Source organism: Salmo salar, chromosome 15 (assembly GCF_965601325.2).
Source record: "Salmo salar chromosome 15, fSalSal1, whole genome shotgun sequence".
NCBI classification, from domain to species: domain Eukaryota; kingdom Metazoa; phylum Chordata; class Actinopteri; order Salmoniformes; family Salmonidae; genus Salmo; species Salmo salar.
In genome coordinates this window covers 98,794,362-98,810,915 of record NC_138305.1, presented here as the reverse complement: position 1 = coordinate 98,810,915, position 16,554 = coordinate 98,794,362, and the positions used below count along the sequence as shown (strand labels likewise).

Sequence of the window (16,554 nt, the reverse complement as noted above, 5' to 3'; positions counted from 1 at the left end):
CCGTCTCCCTCTCTCTCTCTCTCTCTCTCTCTCTCTCTCTCTCTCTCTCCATCTCCCTCTTTCCTCTCTCCCTCTCTCCTCTCTCTCTCCCTCTCTCCCCGTCTCCCTCTCTCTCTCTCTCTCTCTCTGTCCCTCTCTCCTCTCTCTCTCTCTCTCTCTCCCTCTCTCTCTCTCTCCCCGTCTCTCTCTCTCTCCCTCTCTCCTCTCTCCTCTCTCTCTCTCTCTCCGTCTCCCTCTCTCCTCTCTCTCCCTCTCTCCTCTCTCTCTCTCCCTCTCTCTCTCTCTCTCTCTCTCCTCTCTCTCTCTCCCCATCTCCCTCTCTCCTCTCTCCTCTCTCTCTCTCTCTCTCCATCTCTCTCTCTCTCTCTCTCTCTCACTCTCTCTCTCTCTCTCTCTCTCTCTCTCTCTCTCTCTCCCCGTCTCTCTCTCTCTCTCCCTCTCTCCTCTCTCCACTCTCCCTCTCTGTCTCTCCCTCTCTCTCTCTCTCTCCCTCACTCCTCTCTCCTCTCTCTATCTCTCGCTCCCTCTCTCTGGCACTGCGGAGATGTATAGCTGCCATCCTATGGGCTATTTTGTGTTTTTTTTATGCTGACCTAAACTTTTTTTGTACATAATATTTCTGCCATCATTTCCTATGACCGCATACAGCTTCTGGACATCAGAACAGCGATCACTAACCTCGATGTAGAGGAGATGTCTACTTCAACGAGTTGGCAGCTGCGGATGTCCTGCTCATCCCGTACCAGGCCCTAATCCCCGGGACTCCTGATTCTTGCTTACAAGCAAAAACTCAAACAGGAAGTACCAGTGACGAAAGTGGTCAGATGAAGCGGATGCTAAGCTTCAAGCAGACCACCATAGTCCTTGCGCCCAAGAACGCCAAGGTAAACTGTCTAAATGACTATCGCCTGCAGCACTCACATCTGTAGCCATTAAATGCTTTGAAAGGCTGATCATGGCTCACATCAACACCATCATCCCACACACCCTGGACCCACTCCAATTCGCATACCGCCCCAACAGATCCACAGATAACGCAATCTCTATTGCCCTCCACACTGCCCTCTACCACCTGGACAAGAGGAACACCTACGTGAGAATGCTCAGTGTTCAACACCATAGTGCCCTCTAAACTTATCACTACGACTGTGTTCCTGCACACCACACCAACACCATCAGGACAACTGGACAACCAGGACAACATCCTCTCCCTCATCGTCAGCAAGACAAAGGAGATGATCGTAGACTCCAGGAAATGGAGGGCCGAGCACGCCCCCATCCATATCGACGGGGCTGTAGTGGAGCGGGTCGAGAGCTTCAAGTTCCTTCATGTCCACATCACTAAGGAATTAACATGGTCCACACACACCAACACAGTCGTGGAGAGGGCACGAGATTGCCTCTTCCCCCTAGGGGAAGCTGAAAAGATTTGGCATGGGCCCTGAGATCCTCAAAAAGTTCTACAGCTGCACCAATGAGAGCATCTTGACTGGTTGTGTCACCGCTTGGTATGGCAACTGCTTGACATCCGACTGCAAGGCGCTACAGAGGGTAATACATCACTGGATCCGAGCTCCCTGCCATCCAGGACCTCTATACCAGGCGGTGTCAGAGGAAGGCCCTAGTCAGACTCTAGCCACCCAAGTCATAGACTGTTCTCTCTGCTACCACATGTCAAGTGGTACCGATGCACCAAGTCTGGAACCAACAGAACCCTGAACTGTTTCTACCCCTGTGTCATAAGACTGCTCAATTGTTAGTTAAATTGTTAACCAATAGCTACCTAGACTATCTGCATTGACCCTTTTGGCAATAACTCTTTTGACTCATCACATACCCTGCTGCTACTGTTTATTATCTATCCTGTTGCCTAGTCACTTCATAGTTCATAATAATATGTACCGTAATTTCCGGACTATTAAGCGCACCTGAATATAAGCCGCACCCACTGAATTTAAAAAAAAGTATTATTTTGAACATAAATAAGCCGCACATGTTTATAAGCCGCAGGTGCCTACCGGTACATTGAAACAAATGAACTTTACACAGGCTTTAACGAAACACGGCTTGTAACAAAAATAAATAGGCTTTAACGAAACACGGCTTGTAACAAAAAATAAAAAATTAGCAGTAAGCTTTAGTTGTCTTTTTGCACTAAGTCAATTCCTCACGCTGCTGTTTCCAACGTCTTATCATCGACTCATTAAGACCAAGCTCCCGTGCAGCAGCTCTATTTCCTTTTCCAACAGCCAGATCAATCGCCTTCAACTTGAAAGCTGCATCATATGCATTTCTCCGTGTCTTTGCCATGATGAGGGTGACAAAATGACTACCGTAATCAGAATGATGGGAAGTTTGAGAGCACTCGATTTAATCTAAACAGTAAACAAAAAAGTTGTTTGACCTTAACCCGCTCGGCAATTTCATTGGTCTAATGAAAGCTTCACGCCGCCAAAAAACTGAGCATGTCACAGAATGTGTTTTTTTTTTTGAAAAAAAAATGGAAAGCGGGAAAAATCCATATATTACCCGCGTCATTGTTTGAGCCGCGAGGTTCAAAGCGTGGGAAAAAAGTTGCGGCTTATAGTCCGGAATTTACGGTACATACAGTATCTACCTCAACTACCTCGTACCACTGCACATCAACTCGGTACTGGAACTCCGTGTATATAGCCAAGTAACCATCATTACTCAATGTGGATTTATTCCTTGTGTTATTATTAATTATTTATTTTACTTTTTTTCTCTGCATTGTTGCCAAGTAAGCATTTCACTGTTAGTCTACACCTGTTGTTTACAAAGCATGTGACAAGTACAATTTGATTTGATTTCTGTCCTCCTTCTTCCCCCTCTCTCCCTGTCTCCTACCATGGCTGCAGTCTGCAGACGCTGACACATGCAAGGCAACACATCGACTGCCCCTAGAGTAATGACAACCAGACCCTGCTGAATTAAAAGGAGAGAGAAGGGGGGAAGTTAGGAAAGATAAAAGTCCTCGACGTTGACTGACAGGATGATTATACTGTGTGTTTAACAGAAGACGATTCAGTATGTTTAGCTAGATTGAAAGATAGCCTACAGTAGATGCATACAGTGGCTTCAGAAAGCATTCATACCCCTTGACTTATGCCACATTTTGTTGTGTTTCAACCTGAATTGAAAATAGATTAAATATATATTTTTCTCTCACCCATCTACACACATATCTACTGTTGATACTTTACATTTAAACATAAAGGCAAACTTAGTGAGAGAGGGAGAGCGAGAGGAGAAAGAGAGAGAGGATTTATAAAGTATATTCTATATAAATGCATAGCTCCAAAACATCTGCTTTGCGACTGACTCCCCTTTAATTTTTGATGTGGGACATGCAGGGAGAGAGTCAGGGAGAGAGTCAGGGAGAGAGTCAGGGAGAGAGAGAAAACACTACCCAGAACATCAAAGCTCTTAGCTCCTCTGCCCTCAACGTGTTCCTCAGCCCTCATTAGTTCTGCAAGCACAACCAACCAGACTTGTGATTGTGTTTGCTGGGGTGCACTCTGGCAAACACTTCAGAGGAATAGGCTCCTTTAAATTATAACTCCAACCCCCGTCCCCCACCCACCACCCCTGGTCGGCCCCTACCCACTGCGCTGTACTGTAACCCCCCTATAACCTCCTCCGTGCTCCCAACACTCACAAACACAGGCTACGGCACACTCCCCCAGCATCCACTCCACCCTGCTTCCACTCCACCCTGTAGTCTGGTGTGCAGCAGCAAACATCTGCTTCACTCTTTTTCCTTCCGCCTCAACCGCTGAATTGATAAACACATCTATCATGCCCAGAGCCCCCGGCAGACAGACGTACTGTAGAGAGAAACACACTACTGGTAAATCAGCACGTAAAGAACTCGCTCCTTTTGCCTATATTAAAGGGCCTTTATTGTATATTCACATACACTGAGTAGGCCTAGGACATCAAATCAAGAATTTTGAAAGACTAGGGGTTTTTGAATTTTGAAAGACTAGGGGTGGGCTTGGGTTTTAACCCATATTTAAAACAGAGAAAATACAGTGAAAGAAGTTTAGCAGATGCCTATAAAACCCTGAAACCCACATAAAGCAGTTCACCTTATGGGCGGCAGGTAGCCTAGTGGTTAAGGGTGTTGGGCCAGTAAATTAAAGGTTGCTGGTTTGAATCCCAGAGCCGTCTAGGCACTTAACCCTAATTGCTCCTGTAAGTCTCTTTGGATAAGAGCATCTGGTAAATGCTTCAAAGAGAGTTTTTGAGAAAGAGGAAGGCTTGCGATGGTATTGCTATTTGATATGTTTGGTCTGGTCTTCATGAAAAATCACAAGTTATGTATTTGTTTGATCCATGTTGATTCATCAAAATTAAACAAAATCAAAATGGCCCCCCTCTTGTGAGAGTGATTCAGTGTAGCGTAAATGCTTTCTCTTCTCAGCTCATTGTCTCTGGCACACAACATCTCTGCCAAGAAGTATCCTTTGGCTTTGGCATCGTTTTAGCAGTTCCTCACTTACTTATCAAGATGTTTCTCAGGTGAATTATTCTTATGTTTGCCTTTAGTCAAATGTATTTACTCTCTAATATCTTATAATATAACAAAAACATTATTTTGTCTCAAATCTCTAACACACATACACACACACAAAACGTCTGATAGGCATTGATTGCATTACATGTATAGTAGCAGGGCAATGTGTAGTCTTGATTAATTAAATACTAAAGCAGGGTTTTAAACACAGGGCATGCAAACCACACAAACACTGCACAAGCCCGGATGATGTCTTCTCAGTTTCAACTCAGAAAGCTAAATCAAGAGCAATCATAAAAAAACAAATAGTACATTTTCAACAACAACAAAAAATAATTGACCGCCAGCCTCCTACTGACAATGTGTCAAGATTTACTGACAGTGAAGGGAGCGCGTGATCGGCCCATGAAGTGATGGAGAAGTGTACTTGGTTCTCTCATCATCGCGAGACCCCTGTCATTCTTGGTGTCTTCTCGCGAGAGTCAAACGCCACTGCCCGAATCCAGCTGGTACGGCTAAAAGAGGTAGGTGGGGATGAGATGGACATTTAGAAAATTATGGATAACGTAAAACTGTTGAAATACAAGAATGCGGCATCGTGTCATGTCATTACAGAAATGAAACAACTATGTGTTGGTAGTGATTCTAGTGAATTAACGTCGTCCATACAGGCCACCTAAGCATTGCGTCTTGTCGTGACTGGAGAAGGTGAGAATCATAATATGCCTATGGATGGAAATAACCATAGCATTTCTGATTTTTACAGTGTGCCAGTCTACATGTGATATTTACTAGATTGCATTTTTTTGTGGTGCGCAGTGTGCTGCAAAGATACAGGGTGTTCCACTACACAGACCCTGGCGCATTTAGCGAGTGCTCTGGCGCTACGACAGATGTGTTTCATAGTATCATATGCGGCCACTGCGATGCAATGATTGAAAAATCTATTTATGAACACATTCATCCATGTATTTTTTATCTAGGCTATTTAAATATGTTTGACTCAGAACAGAAGACTGTTGTTAGAATGCACCTGCAGTGTATCACCCTAGAACAACTTGCTTTATGGACTACAGCCTACTGTAGGGATGAAATAATATATTTCAATGTATAGATTATAACAATTATAAACCACATAACCCCAGCTCAACAAAGGATTGCGGTAGGTAGTGTAGGCCTACAACATGGTAGCTCTTCTCACCAGTGTGCAGTCTGCCAGCTCACTGGCCTTCAGTCAGGTCAGCTTCCTCAGCCCTGTAGAGGTGTGAAGTAGACTTTATTGGTTTTCCTCCGAGGTGATTTGGAGCTGTTATGCGGTGTTAATGGGCTGAGTAGTGGTTGAAGGGCTACTGTGTGTCCTCTCTGTGGTTCTGACTCAGTATATGTACAAACTCACAGTTTGTTCAGCCGCTGACTTGTCATTTAGGCTATGGTTGAATTAGCTTATTCCAGGGTGCAACAGTTTTTTCCTGACCTTCTGACTTGGCCGGGACTCCAGACTTTTGCCTGGTCAGGTCAGGAAAAACTGAGCCCTAGGAATAATTCTCCCATTAGTGGCATGCAACTTGAGACCGTTTTTCCTTGGTTAAGTTACAAGATCAGGAAAAACTCTGGGCCCTAACATCCAGCTTCTTTGCCCATCAGCTCTGTAGCAGTGAGTTGAGGTCTGACCAGCCAGCCAGTCACCAGCCAGTCAACCAGTCAGCCAGCCAGCCAGCAACCACCAGCCAGTCAGTTACCATGGGGAACATCTTTGGCAACCTGCTGAAGAGCCTGTTAGGGAAGAAGGAGATGAGGATCCTGATGGTGGGGCTGGACGCTGCAGGGAAGACCACCATCCTATACAAACTGAAGCTGGGAGAGGTAGTCACCACCATCCCCACTATCGGTATGGAAAGTCTCACAATGAAGGTCATTGGCTATAAAGGATGAGAGCAAAGTCAAATGTGTTGTCATGTAGAAATGTTAGTTATCCTTAAAGGCCCAATGCAGACATTTTTATATCAATATCAAGTAATTGCTGTGTATGTGTACAAATTACCCATTGACTCTGTACCGGTACCCCCTGTATATAGCCTTGTTATTTTATTGTGTTACTTTTTATTTTCTACTTTAGTTTATTTTGTAAATATTTTCTTAACTCTTCTTGAACTGCATTATTGGTTAAGTTCGTGTAAGTATGCATTTCACGGAACGGTCTACACCTGTTGTATTCGTCAAGTGACAAAAAACATTTGATTTGATTTGATGTAACAATTAAGTAACTTACTGTAATAGATTTCCATAAAAAATGGGCAAAAAAATACAAAAAATACAATTTCTTAAGAAATAATCTTGCTACAACTGTCTGGGAGTGGTCTGAGTGGGGAGGGGAAAACTGAAAACTAGCTGTTATTGGCAATGAGGTTTGGAACTCTCAGCCGGCTCTAGCCTTTTGGGGGACCTAAGCGAGATTTGGTTTTACAGCTAATTTCAGTTTTAAAGCAAATTTCCTGCAATTCTACAAAATCTGCCATGACTTATGCCATGATATAAATGCCAATAAATAAAAATATCTGAGTGAGAGTGACTAACAAAATCAATGGGGGGCCCCTGGAGATCAATGGGGGGGCCCCTGGAGATCAGGGCATGTGTCCTGCGTGCCTGGTTGGTATTTGGCCATGATTACTAGTTTAGATAGCTGGCTAGACAAAAATTGTTAGCTGACATGGCTAATTGAGTGACTGTCAATGACTGACATAACAAGAGAAAAATTGCTGATGCACAACCAAGTTTCAAACTTGCACATTGTGTATTCTAATATTCTAACTTTCAACAATAAGTTGAGACCCCGACTGAGTTCCTTCCCCCCAAAAAAGTATGTTGCAGTTTTAAAGCAAGTTTTCTGCAGTTCCACACATTTTGCTATGGGGCGGAGATCATTTTTTAAAAAAGTATAACAAAATGCATGCAATTTGCCATGGGGTGGAGATCATTTTTTCAGTTTTAAAGCTAATTTCCTGCAATTCTACACATTTTGCCATGACTTATGCCATGTTAATGATATCTGAGTGAGAGTGACTAACGCAATCAATGGGGGCCCCATGAAGGTCAGTGCCCCTGGGCACATGCCCTGTGTGACCGGTCAGTATTCGGACATGATTACTACAACTTTAGATTGCTGGCTAAACTAATTTACCAATCTAAAAATTGCTAGCTGAGTGACTGTCAGTGTCTTTATTCAGTTTATTTTGCACAAATAGAAAGACACTTTGTAACAGTAAAATAACAACAACAACAGTATGTGCAGGAGGAGAAAAAAGGCCAAAAGGACTTAGTAGCTCCCGCCTTAATGATCATAAATCACACAGAGTCAGTGTCTGACATAACAAGAGAAAAATTGTTGATGCACAACCAAATTTAAAACTTGCACCTTGTGTATTCTACTGTTCTAACTCTCAACAGTAAGTTGAGACCCCAACTGAGTTCCTAAAATGGGGGGGGGGGGGGGGGGGTTGGCTTATGTCTCCTGATACCAGCCCTGGGAACTCTCTTTGTTATTGGTCTATCAACCAATTTACCGCATGGTGATGTTACCATGGAAAGCTGTAACTCCCTGTCACGATTGCGTGTAAGAACAGACCAAGGCGCAGCGTGAATATCGTTCCACATATTTTATTATAATGTGAAACTATGCAAGACATAGCAGCACGGCCAGGTGGACTGGGGACAGCAAGGAGTCATCATGCCAGGTAGTCCTGAGGCATGGTCCTAGGGCTCAGGTCCTCCGAGAGAGAGAAAGAGAGAATTAGAGAGAGCATATTTAAATTCACACAGGACACCGGATAAGACAAGAGAAATACTCCAGATGTAACAGACTGACCCTAGCCCCCCCGACACATAAACTACTGCAGCATAAATACTGGAGGCTGAGACAGGAGGGGTCCGGAGACACTGTGGCCCCATCCGATGAAACCCCCGGACAGGGCCAAATAGGCAGGATATAACCCCACCCACTTTGCCAAAGCACAGCCCCTACACCACTGGAGGGATATCTTCAACCACCAACTTACCATCCTGAGACAAGGCCGAGTATAGCCCACAAAGATCTCCGCCACAGCACAACCCAAGGGGGGGCGCCAACCCAGACAGGAAGACCACGTCAGTGACTCAACCCACTCAAGTGACGCACCCCCCCCCCAGGGACGGCATGGAAGAACACCAGTAAGCCAGTGACTCAGCCCCTGTAATAGGGTTAGAGGCAGAGAATCCCAGTGGAGAGAGGGGAACCGGCCAGGCAGAGACAGCAAGGGCGGTTCATTGCTCCAGCCTTTCCGTTCACCTTCACACCCCTGGGCCAGACTACACTTAATCATAGGACCTACTGAAGAGATGTGTCTTCAGTAAAGACTTAAAGGTTGAGACTGAGTCTGCGTCTCTCACATGGGTAGGCAGACCATTCCATAAAAATTGAGCTCTATAGGAGAAAGCCCTGCCTCCAGCTGTTTGCTTAGAAATTCTAGGGACAATTAGGAGGCCCGCGTCTTGTGACCGTAGCGTACGTGTAGGTATGTACGGCAGGACCAAATCGGAAAGATAGGTAGGAGCAAGCCCATGTAATGCTTTGTAGGTTAGCAGTAAAACCTTGAAATCAGCCCTTGCCTTAACAGGAAGCCAGTGTAGGGAGGCTAGCACTGGAGTAATATGATCACATTTTTTGGTTCTAGTCAGGATTCTAGCAGCCGTATTTAGCACTAACTGAGTTTTATTTAGTGCTTTATCCGGGTACCTGGAAAGTAGAGCATTGCAGTAGTCCAACCTAGAAGTAACAAAAGCATGGATTAATTTTTCTGCATCATTTTTGGACAGAAAGTTTCTGATTTTTGCAATGTTACGTAGATGGAAAAAAGCTGTCCTTGAAACAGTCTTGATATGTTCTTCAAAAGAGAGATCAGGGTCCAGAGTAACGCCGAGGTCCTTCACAGTTTTATTTGAGACGACTGTACAACCATCCAGATTAATTGTCAGATTTAACAGAAGATCTCTTTGTTTCTTGGGACCTAGAACAAGCATCTCTGTTTTGTCCGAGTTTAAAAGTATAAAGTTTGCAGCCATCCACTTCCTTATGTCTGAAACACAGGCTTCTACCGAGGGCAATTTTGGGGCTTCACCATGTTTCATTGAAATGTACAGCTGTGTGTCATCCGCATAGCAGTGAAATCCAACATTATGTTTTCGAATGACATCCCCAAGAGGTAAAATATATAGTGAAAACAATAGTGGTCCTAAAACGGAACCTTGAGGAACACCGAAATTTACAGTTGATTTGTCAACTGGACAAAACATTCACAGAGACAAACTGATATCTTTCCGACAGATAAGATCTAAACCAGGCCAGAACTTGTCCATGTAGACCAATTTGGGTTTCCAATCTCTCCAAAAGAATGTGGTGATCGATGGTATCAAAAGCAGCACTAAGATCTAGGAGCACGAGTACAGATGCAGAGCCTCGGTCTGACGTCATTAAAAGGTCTAAAACCAGACTGAAGCGTTTCGTATACATTGTTTGTCTTCAGAAAGGCAGAAAGTTGCTGCGCAACAGCTTTTTCTAAAATGTTTGAGAGGAATGGAAGATTCGATATAGGCCGATAGTTTTTTATAATTTCTGGGTCAAGATTTGGCTTTTTCAAGAGAGGCTTTATTACTGCCACTTTTAATGAGTTTGGTACACATCCGGTGGTTAGAGAGCCGTTTATTATGTTCAACATAGGAGGGCCAAGCACAGGAAGCAGCTTTCAGTAGTTTAGTTGGGATAGGGTCCAGTATGCAGCTTGAAGGTTTAGAGGCCATGATTATTTTCATCATTGTGTCAAGAGATATAGTACTAAAACACTTTAGTGTCTCCCTTGATCCTAGGTCCTGGCAGAGTTGTGCAGACTCAGGACAATGGAGCTTTGGAGGAATACGCAGATTTATATAGGAGTCCGTAATTTGCTTTCTAATGATCATGATCTTTTCCTCAAAGAAGTTCACGAATTCATTACTGCTGAAGTGAAAGCCATCCTCTCTTGGGGAATGCTGCTTTTTAGTTAGCTTTGCGACAGTATCAAAAATAAATTTAGGATTGTTCTTATTTTCCTCAATTAAAATGGAAAAATAGGATGACCCAGCAGCAGTGAGGGCTCTCCGATACTGCACGGTACTGTCTTTCCAAGCTAGTCGGAAGACTTCCAGTTTGGTGTGGCGCCATTTCCGTTCCAATTTTCTGGAAGCTTGCTTCAGAGCTTGTGTATTTTCTATATACCTTAGAGCTAGTTTCTTATGACAAGACTGGGCAGGCGTACTGGAGCCTAGTGCGTGGAGCTGGGACAGGTGGCACCAGACTGGTGACACGCACTTCAGGGCGAGTGCGAGGAGAAGGCACAGGACATACCTGACTGAGGATACGCACTCCAGGGAGAGTGCGAGGAGGAGGCACAGAACGTACTGGGCTGTGGAGGCGCACTGGAGACCTGGTGCATAGAACCGGTGCAGGATATACTGGACCGTGGAGGTGCAATTGAGGTCTGGAGCGTAGAGCTGGCACAACCCGTCCTGGCTGAACGCTCACTTTAGCCCGGCAAATGCGGGGTGCAGGCACAGTGCGCACTGGGCTATGAATGCGCACTGGAGATACAGTGCGCATCACTGCATAACACGGTGCCTGACTGGTCACACGCTCCCCACGGTAAGCACGCCCGCACTGCAGCGCTCTCAACGCCAACACCTCTCTCCGGAATCTTTCGTCGAGTTCCTCACTCAACTCCCTGACTGGCTCTGGTTCACCCCTCGGCTCCGCCGACCAGTCCGTGTGCCCCCTCCCCCAATTTTTTTTGGAGCTGCCTCTCGGGCTTCCGTTGTTGCCGTGCTATTCCTCGTAGCATCGCCATTCTGCTCTCGCTGCCTCTATCTCCTTCGGATGGCGATACTCCCTTCCTGCCTCCAGGGTCTTTTCCCATCCAAGATTTCCTCCCAGGTCCATTCCTCTTGACCACGCTGCTTGGTCCTCTGGTGGTGGGAGATTCTGTCACGACTGTGTGTAGGAACGGACCAAGGCGCAGCGTGAATATCGTTCCACATATTTTATTATAATGTGAAACTATGCAAGACATACAATAAACCATAAACAAAACAACAAACCGTGACGAAGAGGTGCTACATGCACTAACTCAAAATAATCTCCCACAAAACAAAGGTGGGAAAAACAACTACTTAAATATGATCCCCAGTTAGAGACAACGATGACCAGCTGCCTCTAATTGGGAATCATCCAACAACAAAAAAACATAGAAAAACCGAAACAAGACCCAAACAACATAGAAAAATGTAACTATAATAAACCCCCCAGTCACGCCCTGACCTACTCTACCATAGAAAATAAGAGCACTCAATGGTCAGGACGTGACAGTCCCGCCCATGCAAACCTGCTGATTAGAAGCTCCTGTGTAGATTGCATTTTCAACCAGCAACTATCAGGAAATAACACTGATAAAAAAAACACACACTTTTACAGTGTTAGTTTCATCAGCTGTGATACAAAATACAGGACAAACTGAATTTTGACTGCACTGGCCTTTAATCATTACACACCTACAACTGTTAATATGGCATTTATAACACACACACAGCTCTTTATAAGGTGTTTATAACATACCTACAGCTGTTTATATGGCATTTATAACACACACACAGCTCTTTAGAAGGTGTTTATAACATACCTACAGCTGTTTATATGGCATTTATAACACACACACACAGCTCTTTAGAAGGTGTTTATAACATACCTACAGCTGTTTATATGGCATTTATAACACACACACACAGCTCTTTATAAGGTGTTTATAACATACCTACAGCTGTTTATATGGCATTTATAACACACATGCTCCTTCCCCTGCTCAGGGTTTAACGTGGAGACGGTTGAGTATAAGAACATCAGTTTCACGGTGTGGGACGTGGGTGGCCAGGACAAGATCAGGCCTCTGTGGAGACACTACTTCCAGAACACACAGGGTAAGTATTGTGGGAGCTAACAAGCTTTAGCTCAGCAGGCTAACACATTCTTGTGACGTGTAAGGTGAGCAGGAGAGCTCTATGAGGTCCGCAGCACTGCTAGGTTTCTGTTCAACCTGATCATTTATTGCACACACCTGGTGTCTAAATCAGTCCCAAATTACAGGGGAAGAATGGAAAAAAAGCAGTGGAACTGGCTTTGAGATTTGAATTTGAGGGCTATAGGCCCACGCTGGGACAAAGACTGGCACTCCAGACCTATGACACATCCAACACAATGATGTATTGGGTTGACTCACACACTCTGGTTATAGACATGTGCATACTGCATTAACGGCCTCAAATAAGCACGTTTTTCAAGCCAAATTCAAAGCATCTTACCAGATTCGTATTATGATTTTGTCTATTATATCTTATTTGTTTTTCTATTATATACTGTACCTATGATACAGCATGTGTACAAAACCCCTCTTTCACAGCCCTTGGAACATTAAAGGTAGAGTCAGCGATTAAAGGTAGAGTCAGCGACATTACATAGATGCAGGAAGTGAACAGCATAGTGGGTACATTTTTGCAACAACTTAGAACGTTGAAGCACGAGGTTCAACTTCTCTGTTTTTGGTCCCGTGGCTTCCACATTGTAAAGGCCTGATGTCAACCCGTGCACATGCACAGATACTGTGTGTGACTGTGTGAGAGCGAAGTCTTGCATCTCGCTCATCGCTATATCTGCGGTGCTGCAGGTGGCAATGTAATTTCGCTGACAACCTTTAACCTGTTCATTCTGATAGAGGGGGATGTCAGACAGTAAACCTTTGTCCTCATAGGGTCTGTAGTGTGTTGACAGGCTTGTTCCGATTCCTGGTTGCTACCTTGAGGGTATGTCGTGTGTTGAAGTCAGGTCTGTTGCGGTTCCAGGTCTGATCTTCGTGGTGGACAGTAATGATCGTGAGCGGGTGAATGAGGCTCGAGAGGAGCTGATGAGGATGCTGGCTGAGGACGAGCTACGAGACGCCGTGCTTCTTATCTTCGCTAACAAACAGGTATGGACAATAAAGTGCTTATTCTATTCTATTTTATTATATTATATTAAAATTGCCTCACTCACCATGTATTTGTATCTGTTACCTGTGTCTAAATCATGTGCTTTTCCTCGCTACCTGTCCTTCTGTTTACCAGTGCTTTCCTTACGCCTATCCTACTCTCTCATGTGCTTTTCTCCACTCCTATCCTTCCATCTCTACCTCACGTTCGGCATCTAGGACCTGCCCAATGCCATGAACGCAGCAGAGATCACAGACAAGCTGGGGCTCCACTCCCTCCGTCACCGCAACTGGTACATCCAGGCCACCTGCGCCACCAGCGGAGACGGTCTATACGAGGGCCTCGACTGGCTGGCCAATCAGCTGAAGAACAAGAAGTGAGTGGACCAATCAGAGGAGAGTGAGGAGAAACCTTATTGTCAGCTCTTGAAACAGGAAGTGGTAGTTGGTTTTAGTTGATCCATTAAGTGAAAAATCCTGACATGGTGGGAGTGAAATGTGATTGGTATGTAGGAAAGGGACTTAGAGAGAATATCCCTATTGCTTGAGGAACCATATCCCCATTCCTTGAGGACATTTTCAGCCTGTTGTCAACTATTACAAATGGTTAGCACTGTCCAGCTGCGGGCCATCAATGTCAATACATTAACCTTAATAATAACCTTAAAAAAGTATTTAGCGACACCATTTATTTATTAATTTAATTATTATTTATTTCAGAATGGACAATGGCAATGTTAGTTTGGTTTGGAACACAGTATTATGCATGGCCATACAGTAAAAGATCTCTTGGAAATGAAGTTTGAAATGATATCTGTCTAATGTTATATATTTAGCCAGTCTTCTGACAGTATTCTCTTTTTACACTAAAATTGCTACTGCTGGTTGGAGCAATGCAGTAGTGGTAGATATTAATGGAGAGTGACATAGGTTTGTGTAAAACACGTCCAATATGCAAAAGCATGCTTTTTTCTATGTCAACTGTATATTTACACGTTTTGCCTAACAAGTACAAACATACAGTATCAACATTCTGGACACACCTACTCATTCAAGGGTTTTTCTTTATTTTTACTATTTTCTACATTTTTGATTAATAGTTTAGACATCAAAATGATGAAAGAACACATCATGTAGTAAGCAAAAAAAGTGTTAAACATATTTTATATTCTTCAAAGTAGCCACCCTTTGCTTTGATGACAGCTTTGCACTCTCTTGGCATTCATTCTATCAACCAGCTTCATGAGGTAGTCACCTGGAATGCCTTTCAATTAACAGGTGTGCCTTGTTAAAACTTCTTCGGGATCGGTGTCCCGTCCAAGAGGACGGTTGAGCTAACGTAGGCTAATGCGATTAGCATGAGGTTGTAAGTAACAAGAACATATCTGATATTGTCAGAAAGCTTAAATTCTTGTAAATCTAACTGCGCTGGCCAATTTACAGTAGCTATTACAGTGAAAGTATACCATGCTATTGTTTGAGGAGAGTGCACAATTTTGAACTTGGAAAGTTATTAATAAACAAATTAGGCACATTTGGGCAGTCTTGATACAAAATGTTGAACAGAAATGCAATGGTTTATTGGATTAGTCTAAAACTTTGCACATATACTGCTGCCAAAATCTAAATTGCACATTGGCTGGAATAATACATTATGGCCTTTCTCTTGCATTTCAAAGATGATGGTACAAAAAAATACAAAACAACGGTTGTTTTTTTCTTTGTATTTTCTTCTACCAGATCTATTGTGTTATATTCTCCTACATTCAATTTACATTTCCACAAACCTCAGTGTTTCCTTTCAAATGGTTCCAAGAATATGCATATCCATGCTTCAGGGCCTGAGCTACAGGCAGTTAGATTTGGGTATGTCATTTTAGGCGAAAAGTTTAAAAAAAGGGGCGGGTCATTAAGAGATTAAAAGTTAATTTGTGGAATTTCTTTCCTTCTTAATGCGTTTGAGCCAATCAATTGTATTGTGACAAAGTAGGGGTGGTATACAGAAGATAGCCCTATTTGGTAAAATACATATTATGGCAAGAACAGCTCAAATAAGCAAAGAGAAACAACTGTCCATCATTATTACTTGGGGTGGCAGGTAGCAGCAGGTAGCCTAGTGGTTAGAGCGTTGGACTTGTAACCGAAAGGTAGGTGAGTTCAAACATGTGTCTGTTACTTGAACTCTGTGGAGCATTTATTTGGGCTGCAATCTGAGGCTGGTAACTCTAATGAACTTATCCTCTGCAGCAGAGGTAACTCTGGGTCTTCCTTTCTTGTGACGCTCCTCATGAGAGCCAGTTTCATTGACTGACCTTCATTTCTTAAAGTAATGATGGACTGTAGTTTCTCTTTGCTTATTTGAGCTGTTCTTGCCATAATATGGACTTGGTCTTTTACCAAATAGGGCTATATTCTGTATACCACCCCTACCTTGTCCCAACACAACTGATTGGCTGAAATGCATTAAGAATGAAATAAATTCCACAAATTAACTTTTAACAAGGCACACCTGTTAATTGAAATGCATTCCAGGTGACTACCTCATGTAGCTGGTTGAGAGAATGCCAAGAGTGTGCAAAGCTGTCATCAAGGGAAAGGCTGGCTACTTTGAAGAATCTCAAATATAAAATATATTTTGATTTGTTTAACACTTTTTTGGTTACTACATGATTCCATGTGTTATTTCATCGTTTTTTAATGTCTTCACTCATACTCTACAATGTATAAAACAGTAAAAATAAAGAAAAACCGTTGAATGAGTAGGTGTGTCCAAACCTTTGACTGGTACTGCATACCTGTAAGAATATATGTGAAATATACCTGAAAGTAATCATTGTGGTTGATATGTTCAATTGTAGATATCAGGATTCGTGTATGGACTGATTTGTATAGATGTATGAATATAACATTACAGCTTGTCTATTACATTTCCTACATTGA

The 16,554-nt window shown here is 43.4% G+C and overlaps 1 protein-coding gene across 3 annotated transcripts; it reads left to right on the top strand.

Annotated features, from left to right (window-relative positions):
• Positions 1 to 5,015: 5,015 nt before the first annotated feature.
• LOC106572676 (ADP-ribosylation factor 3) lies at positions 5,016 to 16,554 on the top strand. Of its 3 annotated transcripts, none has more exons than XM_014147058.3 (5): positions 5,016 to 5,064; positions 6,185 to 6,428; positions 12,461 to 12,571; positions 13,490 to 13,614; positions 13,834 to 16,554. In XM_014147058.3, the coding sequence occupies exons 2-5, from the start codon at positions 6,281 to 6,283 to the stop codon at positions 13,993 to 13,995; spliced, it is 546 nt and encodes a 181-aa protein (XP_014002533.1). In that variant the 5' UTR covers positions 5,016 to 5,064; positions 6,185 to 6,280; the 3' UTR covers positions 13,996 to 16,554. The 3 variants fall into 3 exon arrangements, with proteins under 3 accessions (XP_014002533.1, XP_014002534.1, XP_045552285.1); XM_014147059.3 differs by having other exon boundaries at positions 5,049 to 5,248; XM_045696329.2 differs by having other exon boundaries at positions 5,049 to 5,248; positions 13,751 to 16,554.